The 18,506-nt window shown below is 55.0% G+C and overlaps 1 protein-coding gene and 1 pseudogene across 2 annotated transcripts in view; both read right to left on the bottom strand.

Annotated features, from left to right (window-relative positions):
- Positions 1 to 1,195: 1,195 nt before the first annotated feature.
- MINDY4 (MINDY lysine 48 deubiquitinase 4) overlaps positions 1,196 to 18,506 on the bottom strand; it is a 102,199-nt gene continuing 84,888 nt past the window's right edge. Inside the window, exons 15-18 of one of the 2 annotated variants that reach the window (XM_081800320.1) lie at positions 17,660 to 17,821; positions 11,767 to 11,947; positions 11,069 to 11,141; positions 1,196 to 1,627 (exon numbers count right to left, since the gene is read on the bottom strand). In XM_081800320.1, coding sequence (XP_081656446.1) covers positions 1,579 to 1,627; positions 11,069 to 11,141; positions 11,767 to 11,947; positions 17,660 to 17,821 — 465 coding nt within the window. In that variant the 3' untranslated portion in view covers positions 1,196 to 1,578. Of the gene's footprint in view, positions 1,628 to 11,068; positions 11,142 to 11,766; positions 11,948 to 17,659; positions 17,822 to 18,506 lie in introns of those variants that run through there. The other variant, XR_014139225.1, reaches the window with a different exon arrangement.
- On the bottom strand, positions 1,639 to 4,634 carry LOC102730914 (oxysterol-binding protein-related protein 9 pseudogene; annotated as a pseudogene).

Genomic DNA, 18,506 nt, shown 5'->3' on the forward strand with positions numbered 1-18,506 from the left:
CTCTCACTTCCCTCCCGGCTCCTCCCTAAAGACCCACAATAATCCAGCCACGACTCATGCCCGGCCCACGAGAATGCAAAACAGGCCGTTGAGTTGTCACCACCAAATGCCTGGCACATAAAGAGAAGGGATGTCCTTTTAGCCAGGGCTGCAGAGGGAACACGGTCCCTGAGCTGCTTGCGTCCTGAGCACCGGAAGGGCACACAGAGGCTTGGGACCAGCCGCCAGCCAGTGTCTGCAACTCTCCTGGGCCTCTCCCTGGGCCAGGGCAGACATGGGAGGAGCTCACACCCCGGTCCTTTCGTGCAAACACCCACCTCTACGGGGCCCGCTGCGGAGCTCGGAGCTCAGAGCTCCAGCCCAAGCGCTCGCTGGGCGCAGCAGGGGCCGGCACGGGGCCACGCTGCTGAGCGCTCTGCTGTCATGCTGCTCCCGGCTCCTCACATGGACGGGCTCATGATGGGGGCTCCCCGAGGCCAGTGCTCCGCCTCCGGGTGCCCTTGCTCATCCCACTGTTGGGAGCCATTGCAGAGCACAGTCCTTAACTTCATATTCCTTTTTAAAACCAGTAGGATGTAACCCCATGGAATCAAGGATGCTGCAACTGTACAAATTTCCCTTTATGAGTGATTATTCTTCCCATTTGTACCTATCCCCCCCACCCCTTGCTCTGGAACATGAGGGCGTCCCCAGGCTCTGCCTATCCATATTTCAGGCAGTTCTCTTCACAAGTGCCTTACTGCAGCCACCGGGGGGCGGTGGGGGGGGGGGGGACTATCCCTCTGCTCATTCTCATTTTATTGCCCTCTGTGGCCAAGAGGTCCCTCCCTAGAAGGTTCTTCCCCCATATGCACTTGGCCAGGTCCACATGACCATCCTCCTGGGGCCTCGCAGGGATCCAGGTCTGCCCTGAGACAGGCTCCCAGGTGGCCTGAGTTGCCTTACAGAGCCTGGTGCCTTAGACCTGGGGCTGATCCAGACAGGATCAGGCTAGACCAGAAGCCCCGCCAGGGACACTACCGGACCAGAGGGCAAAGCCTGCCTGCAGAGACTCTCATTAGGTGATGTCTTAGCTCACAGGTCTCCAGGACTCTGGGGCCCCTCCACCATCACTGTTCCCACCCCAGCCATGAACCACGCAGACCTCATGCTTCCTTTGCCACAACAGAAGAAATGAGTCTCTCCGTCCTCTGCATGGGTTTGACTCCTGCTTTATAGAAAGCCAACTACCAGAAATAACGAGCCCAGGGTGCCCAGGCTAACCATATCACAGGCTTGAAGAGGGGAGAGGTGGCCCAGCAGGGAGCAAGGGAGGGATGCAGACAAAAAGCACAGAGGCGGTCCAATCCTTGGCAGTCATGGCTCAGCTGGGAGGGAGCCGTATAGCAGCACTCTGGGCCCTCATCACAGTCCTGGGGGCCCTTCATGGAAGGGGCAGGGAGGTTCTGGATGCTTCTGCAGCACTGTTGGCCCAGATGGGGGTGACACTCTTCTGAGAGACTTGTTCCTGAGGCCTGGGGCTCAGCTGTCACCCCCCAGCGATGAGTGGTAGAGCCATAGGCTTACCCACAGGAAGGGTCACAGGATGGGGTCTGAGCCGTTCCAGTTCACCGCTGCCCCCTTCCACCTACAAGCAGAGTAACAGATAAAGAGTTAGAGCTGCAGAGGCCCACACAGGAGCCATCTCTTGCCCTCACTCACCTGAAGGTCCTGTCTTAGTGGCTTTGAGGATTTCTGGTTCCAACCTCCCTACCTCGCCTCTCCACACACATATAAACCAACACACCAGGCCCTCACGAAACACAAACATACCTAGGACCCCAGAGAGCCACGGAGAAGACAGAAGTGGCAGGTCATTCATTCATTCATTCATTCATGCCACAAGTGTTTATCGAGAACCTCCTCTGTGCCTGGCACTGCAGGGCCCTGAGCTGATGGGAGTGATCCACACATATGTGGATCCAGCCACCTTCCAGGGGTGCCTGATGGTGGTACTTGATAGCACGTGGGAAGACCCAGATAGGGAGAATCCTGGAGTGTTCCAGGTGCTGGAGCCTAGTACAGGAGGGAGAGAGGTGCAGCCCAGGGTGGGAAGCAGGCAAGGCGGCACCACACAGGACCTGGGAGCCTCAGAAGGATTCTGGGCTTTGCTCTAAGAGCCACGGGAAGCCAGTGAAGGGCTGGGAGCAGCTCAGTAAAACACAGATTTGCATTTTTTTTTTTAATTACTTGATGAAGTCTTAAGAAGCAGTGAGTTAACTCTATGTAGTCCAGGGCTAGATATAATTTAATACTAGTTCAATTCCAAAATAAAAGCTATTAGAGGTGTGACTATGGAATGACCCAACACTTAATTTTTTAAACATTTTTATTCATTTATTTATTTTTGAGTGGGGAGTTGGCAGAGGGGGAGAGAGTGAGCGCACATCCTAAGCAGGCTCCACATTCAGCGGGGAGCCCAATGCAGGGCTCAATTTCACGACACCGAAATCACGACCTGAGCCTAAATCAAGAGTCAGACGCTTAACCAACCGAGCCACTCAGGCACCCCCCAACACCTGATTTTAATACACGGCACACTAGTTTTCTAAAGCAACTCAGAGGAATCACATTTCTGGCGGAAGGAATATTCCTGCAAGACCTGGCCGTGGGTATCTAATACATATACATACATCCTGAGATCACAGGAACCCGGAAGCAGATGTGTATACCTCAACAGCAGTGTTAGGGTGCAGAGTTTGAAACTAGGCTCTCGAAATGCTTTTCACAGTGAGACTCTTGGGGAGGGAACAGACTTTTTCAAAACCTGAAGTTTTTCTTCTGACTAAAGTCAATATGTTAACGGCCAACAGAGGAGGGAAAAAAAGAAACTTCCCTCGTTTTAACTGTGCTTCTGCTTTGGAAAGTCCAGTCTCCCTGAGGTGGGAACCGTGACAGGTGAGTGAACAGGGTCTCCCAGAGGAAGACGCTTGCACCTCCCAACTGAATGCTCAGAAGCACCCCGAGGTTTCAGTAGTGGTTGGCTGTAAACCCAACCTTCTCCACCTTCATGAAGAACACAGACTCCCTCTGAATTTCTTTCTCCCTCCTTCCTCAGGCTTCTGCTCTTTGTCTTTCCTCACGTCCGTGCCTTGCTTCAGTTGCCGCATCAATGTCTCTGGCTTTTAGGTTAACAGGGACAGCCTTCCAGAGGCAACGGGACTCATACTCACTCTGCTCTTATCAAATTACTTTGCTCTTGATTACAGGCACCTTCCTGGTATCTGTAAAGACTGTATTTTCCTCTGTTGAATTTTTTGCACATCTTAGACCAGCCCATTCCTCTTCAAACGAGCAAAAAGATTTCTCGCCATTTGAAGACAAAAAATCTTGGTGGTAATTCTGTGTGTCTTGCTCCCAGGGAGAGGTTTGGTGTGGGAAATATTTGCATATTGTCCGTTTTGGAACAGTGGCTATTCCGCTGTTCTCCTAGCTCCAACCAGCACACTGTGAGGATAGACGGAACACGAGAATGGAGTGTTCATCACCGTCTAGACACAAGACACAGCCCTGCCCTGCATTGTGCACACCAGTCAATGTCCTGAGACATTTTTATCCAGTCTATATATGAACACTGAATTGCATCTTTTCGTTAAAATCCTCAGCATAAAAGGCTGAAATGGGTGGACAATAGAAGAAAACCTGCCAAGCCATGACTGTTACACTGTCTTAGGAAACTAGTCCTTCAAAACTAGCTCTGCATGTTCTTCAGTATCACTGATGATGCCCTGTGACACCAGGACAGCCCACCCAAAATGGGGTGGTATATGACTTTTTGACAGCCAACCCTTTCCTTCCTGCACGAAAGGCTGCGAGGTACCTTTCACACCTAAGCCATTTGACCCCTGGGATCCTTCTGGTCACAGATGTTCAGAAGCAGGTCTGGATGTGCAAAAAAGTTTGCACACATTCCACAGTCTCTTCTCCAGACTAAGTGTTGGAAAAGCTACCTTAGCAAGACACAACTCCAAACATAACCTGTGACAAGACACATAACCCTCTTGCACTCATCCACCGACCCTGCCTCCCCTTCATTGTTGATCGTGTCATGTGAATCGAAACGGTTGGCACCACTGTTCCCCTGGCTGTGGGGGATTTAAGTGATTCTGTGGTGTCCGGGTGCTTTCGACTATTTCCTGAGCTGCCACGTGTCAGCACTGGGGCAGATCCAGAGGGATCTAGTAGGTGCTCGGGGGCTGAGCCACTTTGATGGACTCCATCGGTGTCAAAGTGTCTGTCACTGCTTGAACAAGAGGCACTGGGACTGTATCTGGAGACCACTCAACGTGGCTGGGAGAAGTCAGACCACGCCTCGGTCGCCGAGTGCCCACTGCCCGCTCTGTTTGGTGCTGGAGCCTGATGATGTTGCAGGGTGGCCCCTATAGGTCCAGCCAGTAGGGAATACGGATGCAGCTCTCAGTTGCACAACTGAGCAGGGTCTGGGGGTGGTAAGACAGGCTGGGAAGGCACTGTGCTGATCACAGGTTCCGAGGGACTAGGCTGACCTATTGCACCAAGTGGGTTAATAGTGCTTCAGCAACACGCAGCAACGTGACTCGGGGCTTAATCGATTCTACCATACAACTTGAGATTTTCAATTTTCTTTCTCTGTTCATCATCTTTTGCAGTTTTGAAGCATGTCACTAAAAGCTTTTATTATTCTATTACGATTTATAGGTAAGCATCAGCCTCTGTAAGTTTCTTATCCAAGTCTTAGACACTAGGGCTATATCCTGAATCCAGTCCCCCAGAAAGCAGCAGAAAGAAGACATGGAGGAGAGTGACATTCTGCCTGTAGTCTAGCTCCAGGCAGGCATCAGGATCCCAGATTGCAAAGGGAAAACCACTGCCCAGACCAGAGTGGTTTCTTGCCCCAGTCGTGGTAAGAATGGAGGGGTGGCGGTGGCAGGAGTCAGAAGTACACCAGACTTCTTGTTACCATAAGATCTATCCTCAGCCAAAACCCTTCTCCCATCCCTCTCCATCCCTCCCAGCCTTCACCCTCCCTACTCTGACAGGCAGAGAGAAGTTCCTTCTATGAGCTCCCAATCTGCAAACATCTCAGATCCCAGCAACATGGGATTTGGCTTCAGTGCGGGGTTGAGTCATATTTGTCTACCACTTGAGATGTCCATGCCATACCAACAGTCACTGAGTCGTACAGTTAGGTGGTGGGGGTGCTTAGTTTCAAGGCTTTTTACCGAGGTAACTAACCCACCCCATCCCAGCCAACAGGTGCCAATGGTGGGGAGAGTATTAGAAGCAGCAGAGAAAAGCAGTTTACAGTTGATGAAAATCAAAGCAGAGATGTTTTTAAAATGGCAAGGGCTGAGATGCAAGGCTGCTGTGTTTGTGTGGGGATGGATGGTTCCGCGGTAGGAAAGTCCACGGTCAATTACAAGGACAGTAAACAGAGCTCTGCGTATGCAATTAGGGGCTGGCAGAGGGAGGGCAGGGATGAAACGGACCCGTAGACAGTGCAGGAGGCAGAATGAAAGCTCGCTCACCCAGGGTTAGATCAGGAGGCTGAGCATGAGAGTCTCCAGCAGGCTTTCTCGACCTCGGACCACTGACATTGTGGGCTAGGTAATTTTGTTCTGGGGGCTGCCTTGTGCACTGTGGGGTATTTAGCACCCTCCTCCCCCAGCTGCAATACCCAAAAATGTCTCCCAACATTGCCAAATATTCCCTGGGGCACAAAATCACCTGGTTGAGGACCACTGGCTTAGGGGTTGAGCTCCGTGAAGATGCTGTGGTCCCTGGAGCTCGGGGAGGCTCAGCATCACAGAGAGGGCCCACCTCAGGGCCACAGATGAGGCCCTTCCCTCCCCGGGGCCCTAAACCAGAGCAGCGCAGTGGTCACCTGCCCCCACAGACTTTTGCATTGATGTCACTAATGTATCTTGGGGGGCAGATGTCTAGTAGAGCCTATATCAGCAAGGAGAAGGGCACAGGCCAGGTTTTAAAGCCCCCAAACTGACCAGTAGAGATACACCACAGAACTCTTGCTCACTGTGGATTTCCAGACAAGTATCATGTTGTCCAAGTGCCCCTTCCCGTGCTCCAGCCACTGGGATCAGAACACTCTGGAATGAGCTCCATAGGCGGTCTCTCCCCTACGGGCCTTGGCCTGTGCTGTGCCCTCCACCTGGAACAACCATCCCTCGGGATCAGATCCAAGATTCCTCCTTCTAGAAGTGTGCTCTGACCCCCAAGCAGCCTGGGGCTCCTCCCTCAGCACCATATTATCATGGGGCCTCCCTCCCCCACGAGACTGTGAACCCCTCAAGGACAGAGCTGGTGTCACTCGCCTCTGTCGCCTCCAAGACCTCAGTGCCAAAGCACAGGTTCCCAGGGGTGCTGCTAGATGAACACACCCCTCCCCAGCAGCTGATCCTCCAGGAGCCCCAGGGGCCCAGTGGGGAAGCCTGTCTCCATTCGCATTGCACTCTCCCTTGCCTTTGACCCGGGCAATCACAAAGCCCAGCCCATGGCCCTTATCCTCTCTTGTCCCTTTCCCTCTGCCTCCTCCTGGTTGTTCCTCCTCCCTGTGGTCTCCAAAGGAAAGGGAATGCTTCTGCCTCTCCTTTTTCAACCTCACAACAGCCCAGGGAAGGGACCCTTCTACCTCAGCAAGAGATGAGGAAACTGAGGTCTAGAGCAGAACCAAGCCTTCTGGAGGTCATACATCGTGATGGCCGCACAGCCAGGACCGAGGTCTCCAGATTCCCGTCCTTCTGTCACAGTGTGGAGTGATCTGCGAACCCAACCAGGGCAAGGAACCCAATGGGCAAGTGTGTGTGCAGGCTGCAGGACAGGGAATCAGAAGAGAGCGGCTGGGGCCATGGGAGCACCCAGGGAACCCTCCTTTGGCGGGTGAGGGGCACTGTGAAGAGGGTACCTGGGCAACAAGGTGTTAGCTGAGGTGTGAGGACCGGCGCAGTGGCGGGTGGGGATACAGCTGAGAGACCTGGGCACTGAGCTCCAGCCCCTGGAAGGCACTGTTCACAGCTGAAATGATATTTTCAATTTCTTGTCTGAGCCTCCAAACAGAAACATCTGTGGCCCAGCCCCAGGCCCTGGTTGTGTGTTCTTTCATCTTTCCTCTGGACCACAGACAACTGTTTCATTTTCTCCCACTCTGGCTAGGCTGGAAGCTCAAGAGGTCACTGTGTGTGTCTGGTTTGGAAATGACCATAAATGAGTTGTTTTTGCTGAGATGGTCAGAGAGCAGAGAGCAGCGGGAACTGGGGTGAGGAGGACAGACCCCACATTCCTGACATAAGCATATAGGTAATGAGACACTCCCTGAGGCCCAGATGCGAGTCACACTTGAGAGCAGAGGCGGCACGGGACCTGGGATCATTCGACTTAGGATGCTCTTCCCCAAAAGCAAAACCAACAGTCTCGTCTTGTGTAATGTCAGTATGGCAACAAAGCCAGGTGGTGGGAAATCACACTGCCCACTCAGTGACCTTCCCCTGGGCTGGGACAGCAAAGGCCTATGCTTCAGGATCTGTGCTGTTTGTGAGTCAAGGTATGGCCTGGGGCACAGAGCTCCACTCCGGACACCCCGATCTGTGAAAGGAAGACCCATGTCAGGTAGTGTCTTAAGGGCCTTTCCGTGGATCTCAGCAAGCTGCCAGCCGGCCAAGGGTGTGGTGTGCTCCGTGCTGGGTCAGGGTGAGCATCAGAGGTCCTTAGGGGGCAAGAGAGCTAGGTTTAAGGGTAGGCAGCCCATCTCTGCCTGGATTAGGACAGAATGGATCATGAACTTGACTTCTATTCAATTGTGAACTCTCCGAGAGCAAGAACCCAGAGTCTTATCTGGCTATTTCTTCCATGGAGTCCAGCCCAGGGATTCCATGAGGTTGAAGTGATGGGCCCAGGGGCCTGGTCCATCCTGTGGTAATGACCTGAGATGTGGCCTGAGTTCAGGCCATGGCACCACATGTACCCCCTTCCTGTCAGGGCGGGGACCTCCAATGGGCAGCAGGGCTCATCCCCCCAGGAGGCAGGGCCTTTCTCCCCAGGGTCTTCACTGACCTTGAAGGCCACTTTCCCAAGTTTCTCCCTTTGAGCTGTTCGAGAATCTGGGATGAAAACAAAATGCAAAGCCTTTGTAATCCAACCCCTTGGAACAGGATTCCAGGAGGCTGGGCCTGCTGTTTCCCATTACAGTGGTATGTTATCTGATGGGTACTGGGAGGAGAGGGGAGAACCAGCATTCCCACTATTCACTCACCCACTTAGCTTTTCTGAGAATAATGCTGGGAAAAATTTCACCACATTAACAGTCCAGGTGGACCCACCATGGTGGGGCAGGTGGTAGAGGTCATAGAAGAGGCAGGCAGCTGGTTTCGGGAAAGTCCTAGCAGAGGATGGATACTCCTACCTGGGGGAGAGTGGGGGAGGGGTGGGGCAGCCCCCAGAGCCAGGAAGGAAGGACCCCTGGCCCGGAGTATTACAGCAGGCCAGATGCTAGAGGCTCAGCTCTTCACCTGACATCTGACTCACAAGGCAGCCAGAAAGGGCCACAGAGGGATAGGCTCTGCCCTCACCCGGTACCAGAAGTTCTCAGAGTGTGGTCCTGAGTCAGCAGCACCAGCAATTCCCAGGAACTCCCCAGATAAGCCAATTCCAAGGCCCCACCTAGCTCTACTGAACCAGAACCCGTGGGGGTAGGACCCACTGATTGCGCTTTACCACACCCTCTAGGGATGCCTGCTAAAGCCTGAGGACCACACTCTAGAGCAAATCTTCCCAATGGCTAAACCACAGACGGAGACAAGTGTGTCAGAGTATTGATCCCCACATCCATCGGGGGCTGGCTGGAGTCTGGGCCAACAGAGTCGCCAGGCCAGTTGTCCCTAACCCTGTGTGCTGCACAAATGTGATTTTTTATCTGTGTTTACAAAGGACTAGGAAGCATGGCTAGAGCCTTGCCCGACCCCCACGCCCTGAGAGCGAGCAGGAACAGAAAAGGGCAGGGCAGGGACTCAGCCTGGACCATACGCCCCAGGCCAAGGGATCGTTCCTGGCGATAGGCAGCGACCCCCGTTTCCCCCGTCATATCATGGCACACGGCTACAGCCGGGACGGGCGGGGCCCTGGGAGAAGGGGACAGCGGCCAGAAGAGGAAGAGGCACTCCAGGCACAGGCTCATGCTCAGACGACCCTGGACTGAGCTCCCCGACAGACCAGAGCCCCGAGTCATTGTCAAGCGCTGGACGGTTAGGGTGAGCCCACAATGTCCAACCCCAGGGCCCACTGGGGGTACTGGTGAGTCCTGCAGTGGAACCATTCTTGGGAAAAGAGGAGTTATTTCAGCAGGGGCTGTTGGAGAGGTCCTGGGTGGTGGCCCCCCAAAGCCCTTCAGAGACGGATGGAGGCCTTCGGGGCTGGGGAGGTGGGCGGGGCCTGTGCCCAGCGTGCGGTCCACGCCCTGCTTGGCAGGCCCGCCTGCAGGAAGGATGCCTTGTGGTCCCCGGCCCCATCCTGCGGAGGGTGCCAAGGCCAGCGTCACCTCCTTTTTCCACTGCTGCCCTTCTCTCATCACCTGGAATGAGTGGCCCTTTGTACATGAAAGGAAAGCAACCCGCATGGGCCTTTAATCCTCCCGACGAAAGAAAAGCCAGCACATGATCCCACAAGAATGCTTTGTCCCTGGCTTGGTGGGCAGGCAGGCGGATGGATGAGCAGATGGACGAATAGGTGGGGCCTAATGAGGATGTCCCAACGTCTCCTGCATCCCCCACCTGGTGTCCCCACTGTGGCCATGGCTCCAGTCAAGGGCTCACTAGCCTGCAGGTGGGCAGCACCCCGAGGCTGCAAGTGAACCCCCTGGATCACGGGTGGTCAGAGCCCCAGGGCCTCAGCATTATCCACGTCGCCCACCCCAAGCCAATCACTTCACAGTCAGGGACATGAGGTTCGCCTGAGGTCACAACGCAGCACAGGCCGCTAAGACAGAAACCGTGAGAGCTATTACAGAGCACCTGGCGGGATACCGGGCGCTCTCACAACAGCCCTGTGCTCGGTTCTCCCACTTTCCCAGTCTTACAGCTGATAGTGTGAGGGACACATAGGTGAAGTCTAACAGCTCATGGCCAGAAAATGGAAAGGATTCAAACTCTAGAACCCACACTCACCACATGCGAGTTCTAGCACTTCCCCAGAAGGCACTGGAATGCAGACCTGCTCCCTCCCACGCCTGCTCCCCCCACTGCACCCTGAAGCCTCCAAGTCACTACCCAAAGGCTTTGTGAAGGGCCCGCGTGAGGCTGGGAGGAAGGGGGCCAGAGCTCCAACCCCACAGCCCTCCGGAGTTCTGTTCCCAGCCCTGGGGCCTTGTCAGTGGGCTGATGAGTCAAGTGAGCCCCAACTCACCCCGAGCCTGAGCGGGAACAGGGGAGTCAAGGAGACCCCCCCACCCTGTGTCTGAGGCTACAGGGCACCTCTGCTCGGGGTTCAGAGGGCCCAACCCACACCAACAGAATGAGGGGGCTGCTCCCCCCAGATGCAGAGGGCGCCTCTGCTGCAGGAAGCCAGCTCAGAGCTACACCCTGGGGGCCACTGAGGAGCTAGGCCCTCGCACCTTCCCATCCTGCTCAAACACCTCCCACCCCGCCCCTCCCCCACCTGTCCCCCTACCTGTGCTTCCTCCTGACGGGGCCCCACAGCACTCAGCACACATGCTGGTGACTGCCGTGAGCAAGGACGGAGCTCGGGAAGCACCTACTCACACCACCCCCCTGCCACAGGGGCAGCCTCAGAAGCTGTCTGAGGACACAGTCACCTCACAGGCCACACACTTCTCCACTTGGGCCACAGAGACCTCAAAATGCTACGTACAAACAAGCCCCAAGGACTGCGTCTTTCCATTCTGCAGAGGTCCTGCCTCCCCAAAGACTCTTAGTTGGGGCAATCCAGAAACCCATCCTCCCTCCTGCGGGTACGACTACCCCCAACCCCCACACCTCCCAGCCACTCAGGTGAGCTTCCAGAGCCAGAGACAGACCTGACTCACCTGGTTCTGATGCAGAGCTCAAGGGGCGGGACGAGGTCGTTGTCTCTGTCCTCAGGGATGGTCTGGGTGGTGTCTGGGGGCCGGGAGAGAGAGAGACACACACACTCAGCCCGGGGTCTGAACGTGCTTTAAGAGACACACACACACTCAGCCCGAGGTCTGAACGTGCTTTAAGAGACACACACACACTCTTTAAGGCTGGCACCAACAACCCACCTCCTGGGACCTGACTCTTCTGACATCTGCCCCGCTGCTCATCCTGACTGGACCCATCCTTGTTCCTGCCCTTTGGTTCTCTCCTGGACCACAGCGCTCTCCTCACGGCCTCCCACCTCCAGTCTCCACCCCACCCTCCTGCTCCCCGTCAGCTACCAGCATAATTCTTTCTAAAAACACATCTGATCCCATCACTCTCCTGCTCCAAAACCTTCCATAGCTCCTCATTGCCTGCAGAAGAAAACCCAGACTTGTGGGCATGGTGTTCGGGGCTCCCCACTCTGTGTTCTCAACTTCCCCATACACCACCTCTAATGCTATCAGTTTCTCAAGGCCCTGCTCCGGCTCCTCCTGTAGGAGGACGCGCCAACAGCCGCTCTCTGATCCCCCGGTGCAGACACGGGTCTGAGGGTCTACGTTGTTCTCTGACCGCCCCGAGGACACGCGAGGGCCGAGGACGCGGGCCAGTGGGGGCGGCGCACCAACGGTCAGCCGGATCTGCTCCTGCTGGTTGGCCAGGCCGTCATAGTAATACAGGTCAAAGAGCCTCTCGGCCCTCCAGTCTCGCAGGAGCTCTGGCTGCAGGCTGAAGAGGACGCTGAAGTGGCTCTCACTGCACACCACCCAGATGGGGAACCTCGGTGTCTTCAGGAAGCAGCCCACCTGCAAGAGGGACAGGGAGCAGAGAGATGCCTGTGCGAGCCCCAGGAAAAGGGCCCGAGCATCTTCCATCTGACCCGGGGTTGGGCTGACCTCAGAGAGACCTGCTGGGGATCACGGCCTCTGAGGCAGGCTGGGAGCCCCTTGAGCGGCTCACAGACACGGCTTGTCTCCCGGAGCCGTCCCCCCGCCCCCAGGGGCTTTCCCTCATATCCACGGTCCTGTGCCGCCACCGTCCCCCATCTAGAGCACTGGGACACCCCACCTCCCCTCCCAGGTCCTGCATCACCCAAATTACCCAACCAGGGAGCACGAATCACCTCCCTCTAGCTCCCAGGTGGGGGTTACGAGGTAGCAGGTACTAGGTACCAGGTACCCGCCTTCTCTCCTGCAGCGCATCACTGCCTCACCATGACGCGCCAGCCTGCCTCCTGCACACCGGACTATGCCCTTAGCACCAAGGGCAGGGGTTAGAAGTCAACATGAGCAAATGTTTGACGAGTGAGGGTCCTCATGCATGAAGTGGAACTCGAACTAGGTAGGACTTTACCTTGAAGACAGGTGGGCTTGGAGCCACGGGGAGAAGGGAGAGGGCGCCTCTGGGTGAGCAGTCTGTGGGCGGTGCCAGAGACATCCAGGGACTAGCAGGGCATTCGGGAAAGAGCATGGCGGAAGGGGAGGATAAGGAGCTGGGACTTTCTGATGAGAGACTTCCTTGGAAAGCTCCCTGCAGAGGGGTGTTCGGGGAAGGCAGATGACACTGAACAGGACCCTCAGTGGGGCTGCTCTTCAGGGCAGAGGAGTGGCCGGGGCCCTCTGCAAAGTCCTGCTCAGGGGGCCTGGCTGGCTCTGCCCCTCAGGCTGGCTGGCCCTCTATGTGCTCTCTCCCCGTCACCTGTGACTCCCTGGGGCAGCACCTCTCCCTACCCTGGGCCCTGGTTTATTCAGCTCCATGCATGCCACGGGCCAGGCTGATTCTGGCCTAATCCCCACCAGCCCCAGTGAGATGTTTGCATGCTCAGGTATTTACAGCCACAGCCTGCGGATTAAGGAAAGAATGGGAATTATTTTTCCAGTGGGGAGAAGGGCATATTTTCTCCCGCCTGTCACAGAAGAGTGGCCGAGCGGTCTTCCTGGGGCCCCTTGGAGCCCTCCTGGGAGCTGACTCTGGGCTGGGGTGTCTCGGACAGGGGGGTTGTGCTCAGGTACCTAGTGAAAGACTTGCCCAACAAACAGCTGCCTCCTCCAGGGAGTAGAATAGCGATCTTTACAATGTGTTCATTTTCCCATTTTCCAAGCTACCTGCCCCGCCCCCACCTGGCCAGTAGGGCCCTCACCCCGGCCCCTTGTGACATTAAAACGTAACCACAAAGCTCTCTCCTTCATGGATGTGGGGGAATTAGATGCTTTAGAGGACGTGGCTGGACGTGCCTAAACCCCACTGCAAACTCAGCTCCCACTCCAGGCTCAAAAGAGGCTTTTCTGGTGAGGGCCTTGCCTCGAACAGGGAGCCTTCTCAGGAACCCAGGGCTCGTTCACTGCAGGAAAAAGAGCCGTGCAACCTGCCAGGGGGGCAGGCGTCTACATAATCAGCCACCCTGAATTTTCCAGCAGAGGGGACAAAAGGGCAGCTTGCCATTTATTCAACGGTCAAAAGATTATGGGCAAAAAAAGCTGCCCAGAGACTTTATAAATGAGTTTTCTCATTCAGGAGCCCCCTCCAAGTGGGTGACATTTTCCAAAGATGAAATTCACTTCCTCTGGGTTCGAAGGTGGCTGACCAAAGGCCTGGGGGCGAGGAGGGAGGGTGGAGGGCACATTTCCTTCAACACAGTCTGAGGCTTTCTCCTGGCCGGGGAACAGATGGCACCATTAGGAATCATTTTTGAAGGGGGATTCTTAAATCTTTTGCAGGGGTGAGGTGAGTACCCCCACACCCAGCCGTGGCCTGCCAGCTAAGAAGCCCTAATTCAGAAGAACCAACATTTGATTGCCTGCAGAGTCGCCGTCTGTCATCTCTAAGGGTAACCGTCATTTGGCATAATTTATGTTTCAGTCCCAGGCACTACGTAGTGCTTGACGATGTGGGTACAGCAAGGAAGGAAACAAGACCAGTCTTGTCCTCGGGGGGCTCAGCGGATTAACGGGGAAGACGGAGAGTAAACAAATAATCATACAGACACATCTGCACTGCCCTGGCCCGAATCTAAGATGCCATCAGAGTCACCCTAATTGTTTGTTTCACGACGAAAGAAAGCCGGCAGTTAAAAGTCTGACCAGCCAGTGACTGCGACTGGGGCTCAAAATCTCAGAAACGTTCAAATGCACACAAAGTTTGCATCTCAAAAGCAATGAATGTGACACTTGGAACCAAGAGGAGGCCTACGAAGGAAAGCAGTAAGATTCTGTGATGCAGAGGCAGACCCCCACCTATTTAGACGGGCTGATTAGGTCAGGAGAGGCCTCCCTTAGGAAGGGACATTTAAGTCAAAACGTGAAGGGAGGAAACAGCAGGGACAGGTCTCATAGGGCCTTGTAGGCCGTGCTAAGTTTGGGCTTTCAGTCTCTGCATTAGTTAGCTGGGGCCACCGGAACAAAGTTCCACAGACCAGGTGGCTCAAACAACAGAAATTTGTTTCCTCACAGTCCTGGAGGCTGGACGTAGAAGACCAAGGTGTGGGCAGGACTGGTTTCTCCTGAGGCCTCTCTCCTTGGCTTGCAGATGGTCGTCGCCTCCCTGTGTCTTCACGTGGTCTTCCCTCTCTGTGTCCATGTCCGAATCCCCTCCTTTTATAAGGACACTAGTCAATTGGATTAAGGGCCACCCTAATGACCTCGTAATCACTTCTTAAAGGCCCTGTTTCCAAATAGTCACATTCTGACGTACTGGGAGTTAGGACTTCAACGTGTGAATCTGTGAGGGGACATAATTCAGCCCCTAACAGTCTCAGAGGATGGGAAAACCACTGACAGGTGTGAAGCAAAAGAATGATGTGATTCAGTCTACTCTTTTAAAGATCACAGTGGCTTCACTGAAGGACTGAAAGGGGTTGGGGACAGGTGTCCAGACCGGCAATGCTGGTGGCTTAGACCATGGTAGAAATGGCCAGACCGGAGAAACAATTTAGGGTAGGAGCCACATGACCTCCTGATGGATCAGGCATGCTCCTGGGTTTGAAAAAGTGGGTGGATGGTGCTAGTTGCCCAGCTGGGGAAAATGGGAGGAGGATGTAGCTGGCAGAGCCCTTCCTGCCAAGCTTAGTCTTTGCTCAGGTCTCTTCATGAAGGCAGCAAGGTATGTACCCTGCAGGGCATGGGAGAAGCACTGAAGTTAAACTCCTGGTCCCATGCTGTCCCTTCCCTGGACTGCCGGTCCCCCCACCACAATCACCAGGAGCCAGGAGGGGCTGGCCTTCCAACTGTAGTCCTCAGTTGTGAGCTCTGGGTGGTGAGAGTGAGGTGCAAGTCCGATGGGCAAGACCAGCCCAGGGGGGTCATGGGGAGCGAACGAAGGTCCAGAACACACAGCCGGGCTGGGGCAGGGGGCTGGCTAGCTCAGCAGGGGGTGCATTTCTTGGTCCAGAGCTTCCTCTGCTTCCCCACAGGCACATCCGGAGTGTGGGTCATCTAATAAGCTCACTGATAGGCAGGACCTCCCTTACCCCCAGCCCCCACACACTCAGTGAGGGCCCCAGAACCAGGCTCCCAGCCAGAGGCTGCCGTGAGAAGCCCCGGACAGGCTGAATGACAGGCAGGCCCACTTCTGCCCTCTGCAAGAGAAAACCTAAGCCTTGTAAGAACAGCCCCACCATGGACACCATGCTCCAAGCTGTCCTAAATGTCAGATCTTCCCCATGGCCACACTGGTGCTGTCCAGTGGAGGGGGACCAGCTTTGAGTGTGGATGCTAAGCCTCCCCAGATTCTTTCCACCCCCAACACGGCCAAACATGTAGGACCAGAGGAATTCAGTGACAGAGGGGATGGCAGGTGGTGGTAAGGGAGAGGATAGGCTTTGTCGATATTGCCAGATATCTGCCTTCTCCTTCAGAGGCCCAGTCCTCAGTTAGCTCTAGGGAGGAGAGAGGGCCTGAGGGTCCTTCCTTAGAGAGCTTACAGCCCCAAGGCAGAGGAGCAAACACCCTCTTGTTGCAGAGAGATACAAGCCTCAGTCTTCAGCCAAGCATATAACAGTGGGGCGGGGGTGGTCTGTGTGGATTTAAGAATTTGGATCCTTGTAGGTCCTGAATTTCTTCAATCAGCATTTTATTCCAAGGGAAGGATGACCCCCGACTGATGTTCCCATCAACTACCCCACAGACCAAAGGAAAATAGTTTACTTTTAGACCAACACCCTCAATACAAGAATGAAACCAGGGCTCATGGTAAGCCTAGGGATTCCATGAGCCTGACCAAGGTTACCCTCTCTCAGCCCATGGAATTTTGGGCTGAATGCTTCCAGAGCCCACCCAGGGTCGGATGCTCAGGGGCCCTGGTGCTTCTCCTGGCCCACGTGACCACATTCCTGGGCTCCCTCCTGACACCGGCAAATCAGGGCGGGAGTCGTATCATTCTTTTCTCCCCGAGTCTGTGGAGCCCACGGGTCGGCTTCCTGTCCATGGGGGCAGGACCTGGAGATGCAGACGCACCACATGGCCCATTAGCAAAGGGACAATAGCCTGAACTTGTGATCATGCTGAAAGGGCACCATGAAACCAGCCAGACAACAATGTCTTCTCTGAAGATGCGAAAACCGAGGCTCAGAGAAGGTCGAGCAGCAGGCTAGGGCAGAAACACGGGGCCCGGTGCCAACTGCCCACTATGCAGAGACATGTAGTCACCTCACCCTGCCCAGCTTCGCCAGGGGCCCAGCCCTTTCCAAGACCCTGGCTGCAGGGAGAGAGGAAGGAAAGGGAGCAGTGCACTGGCAAACAGAGCGAGTGGCCTGTTAGGGTTGAACTGTGCCCCCCCAAAAAGATACGTGGAGATCCTAGCCCCCAGAATGTGACCTTATTTGGAATTAGGGTTGTTGTAGATGTAACTAGTTAAGATGAGGTTAGTGGAGTAGAGTGGGCCCTTAGCCCAACATGACTGACGTCCTTATAAGAAAAGGAGACACACGGCAGAAAGATGGCCACGTGACGACAGAGGGAGAGATCGGAGTGATGAATCCACAAGCCAAAGAATGCCAAAGATTGCCAGAAAACACCAACAGCTAGAAGAGATGAGGGTGGATTCTCCCGATGGGTGTCAGTGGGACACAGACCTGCTGGCCTCTTGATTTTGGACTTCTGCTATGAGACCTTCTGCTCTAGGACAACTTCTGTTGTTTTAAGCACCCAGTTTGTGGTGTTTCACTGTGGCAGACCTAGGAAACTGACGTGGTTCTCCCTGTCCCTGGAGAAGACCCCATCCCCCCCCACACACACACACACCCCAACTGCATCTGCTCTGACCCACAGTCACACTATAGATCCCTAGGAGTCCCTTTGAAACAACCTTTCCCAAAACATGGTATCGGCTGGCTTTGGGAGTGAATTCCACACAGTACTCGATGGCAGTGAAGCTATACTTCTTCCCAAACCCTCTGGGATTGAGACTGGACCAAACCGGGACTGGCTCTGGGAACTGGAGTTGACCTTCCCTTTCCCCGCCTTCCCTCTCTCCAGTCCCAGGGAGCCGGGCCCCTCTGTCTCCGGAGCCCTGCACCCCAGTACCTGGCACACATTGTAGTGCTCAAAGAGAGATAGGAACCCAACATCACTGCGCGCAGCTATGCCTTTGAGCAGCATGATGTTCCCGTTCCCAGAATCCAGCTCTACCACGTCATTGAAAACATTGGACACGGCTTTCCCGGTCAGGAGCAGATTGACAAGTTCCTGTAGATGAAAGAAAGGGGAAAGGCTTGTCCAGGGGAGATCGGGGAACAAGAAAAAAAAGGGCGGAAAAGGAAGGAAAGCAAGGAGGGAGAGAGCCCCAAATCACAGGGGGCTGGGACTTGGAGTTCCCACCAGCCCTCAGGGGAAGCCGTCAGCCGCTCCTAGCCCAGCGACTCTAGGAACTCATTGTGACCTTGATTCCACGGGCCCCCGTCCTGAGCCCTGGGTGGTGGCAGGGGAGTGGGGGAAAGATGGCTCCTGACCTTGGGCGTCCGGGCCTAGGGCGGGGATCAGGTCTGTCCCTGCGCGGCTGAAGCTCAATGTAGGATGTGACTGGGACTATAAACATGTGCGCACGGAACCCTCCGGGGCCAGGCAGGGCACGGGACCACATGGCTGAGTCAGAGCCACTTTGTGGAGAAGCCACATTTGGGTGGGTCTTGAAGGATGACATTTTTTTTTCATAAGCTTTTTCATTTTGAAATAATTTTAGACTCAGAAGAATTTGTAAAAATAGTACAGAGAGTTCCTGTGCACCCTTCGCCCAGCTTCCCCCAACGATAACATCTTAACACAACCAGCGCCCATTATCAACGCCAGGAAGCGGACAATGGTGCGAACACCAAGAAAGCAACTCTAGGTCTTACTTGGATTTCACGGGAGGATGGTGGGGTCTGGGAGCAGG

This window comes from Leptonychotes weddellii, chromosome 12 (assembly GCF_054177405.1).
Source record: "Leptonychotes weddellii isolate Sample4059 chromosome 12, ASM5417740v2, whole genome shotgun sequence".
In the NCBI taxonomy this organism is placed as follows: domain Eukaryota; kingdom Metazoa; phylum Chordata; class Mammalia; order Carnivora; family Phocidae; genus Leptonychotes; species Leptonychotes weddellii.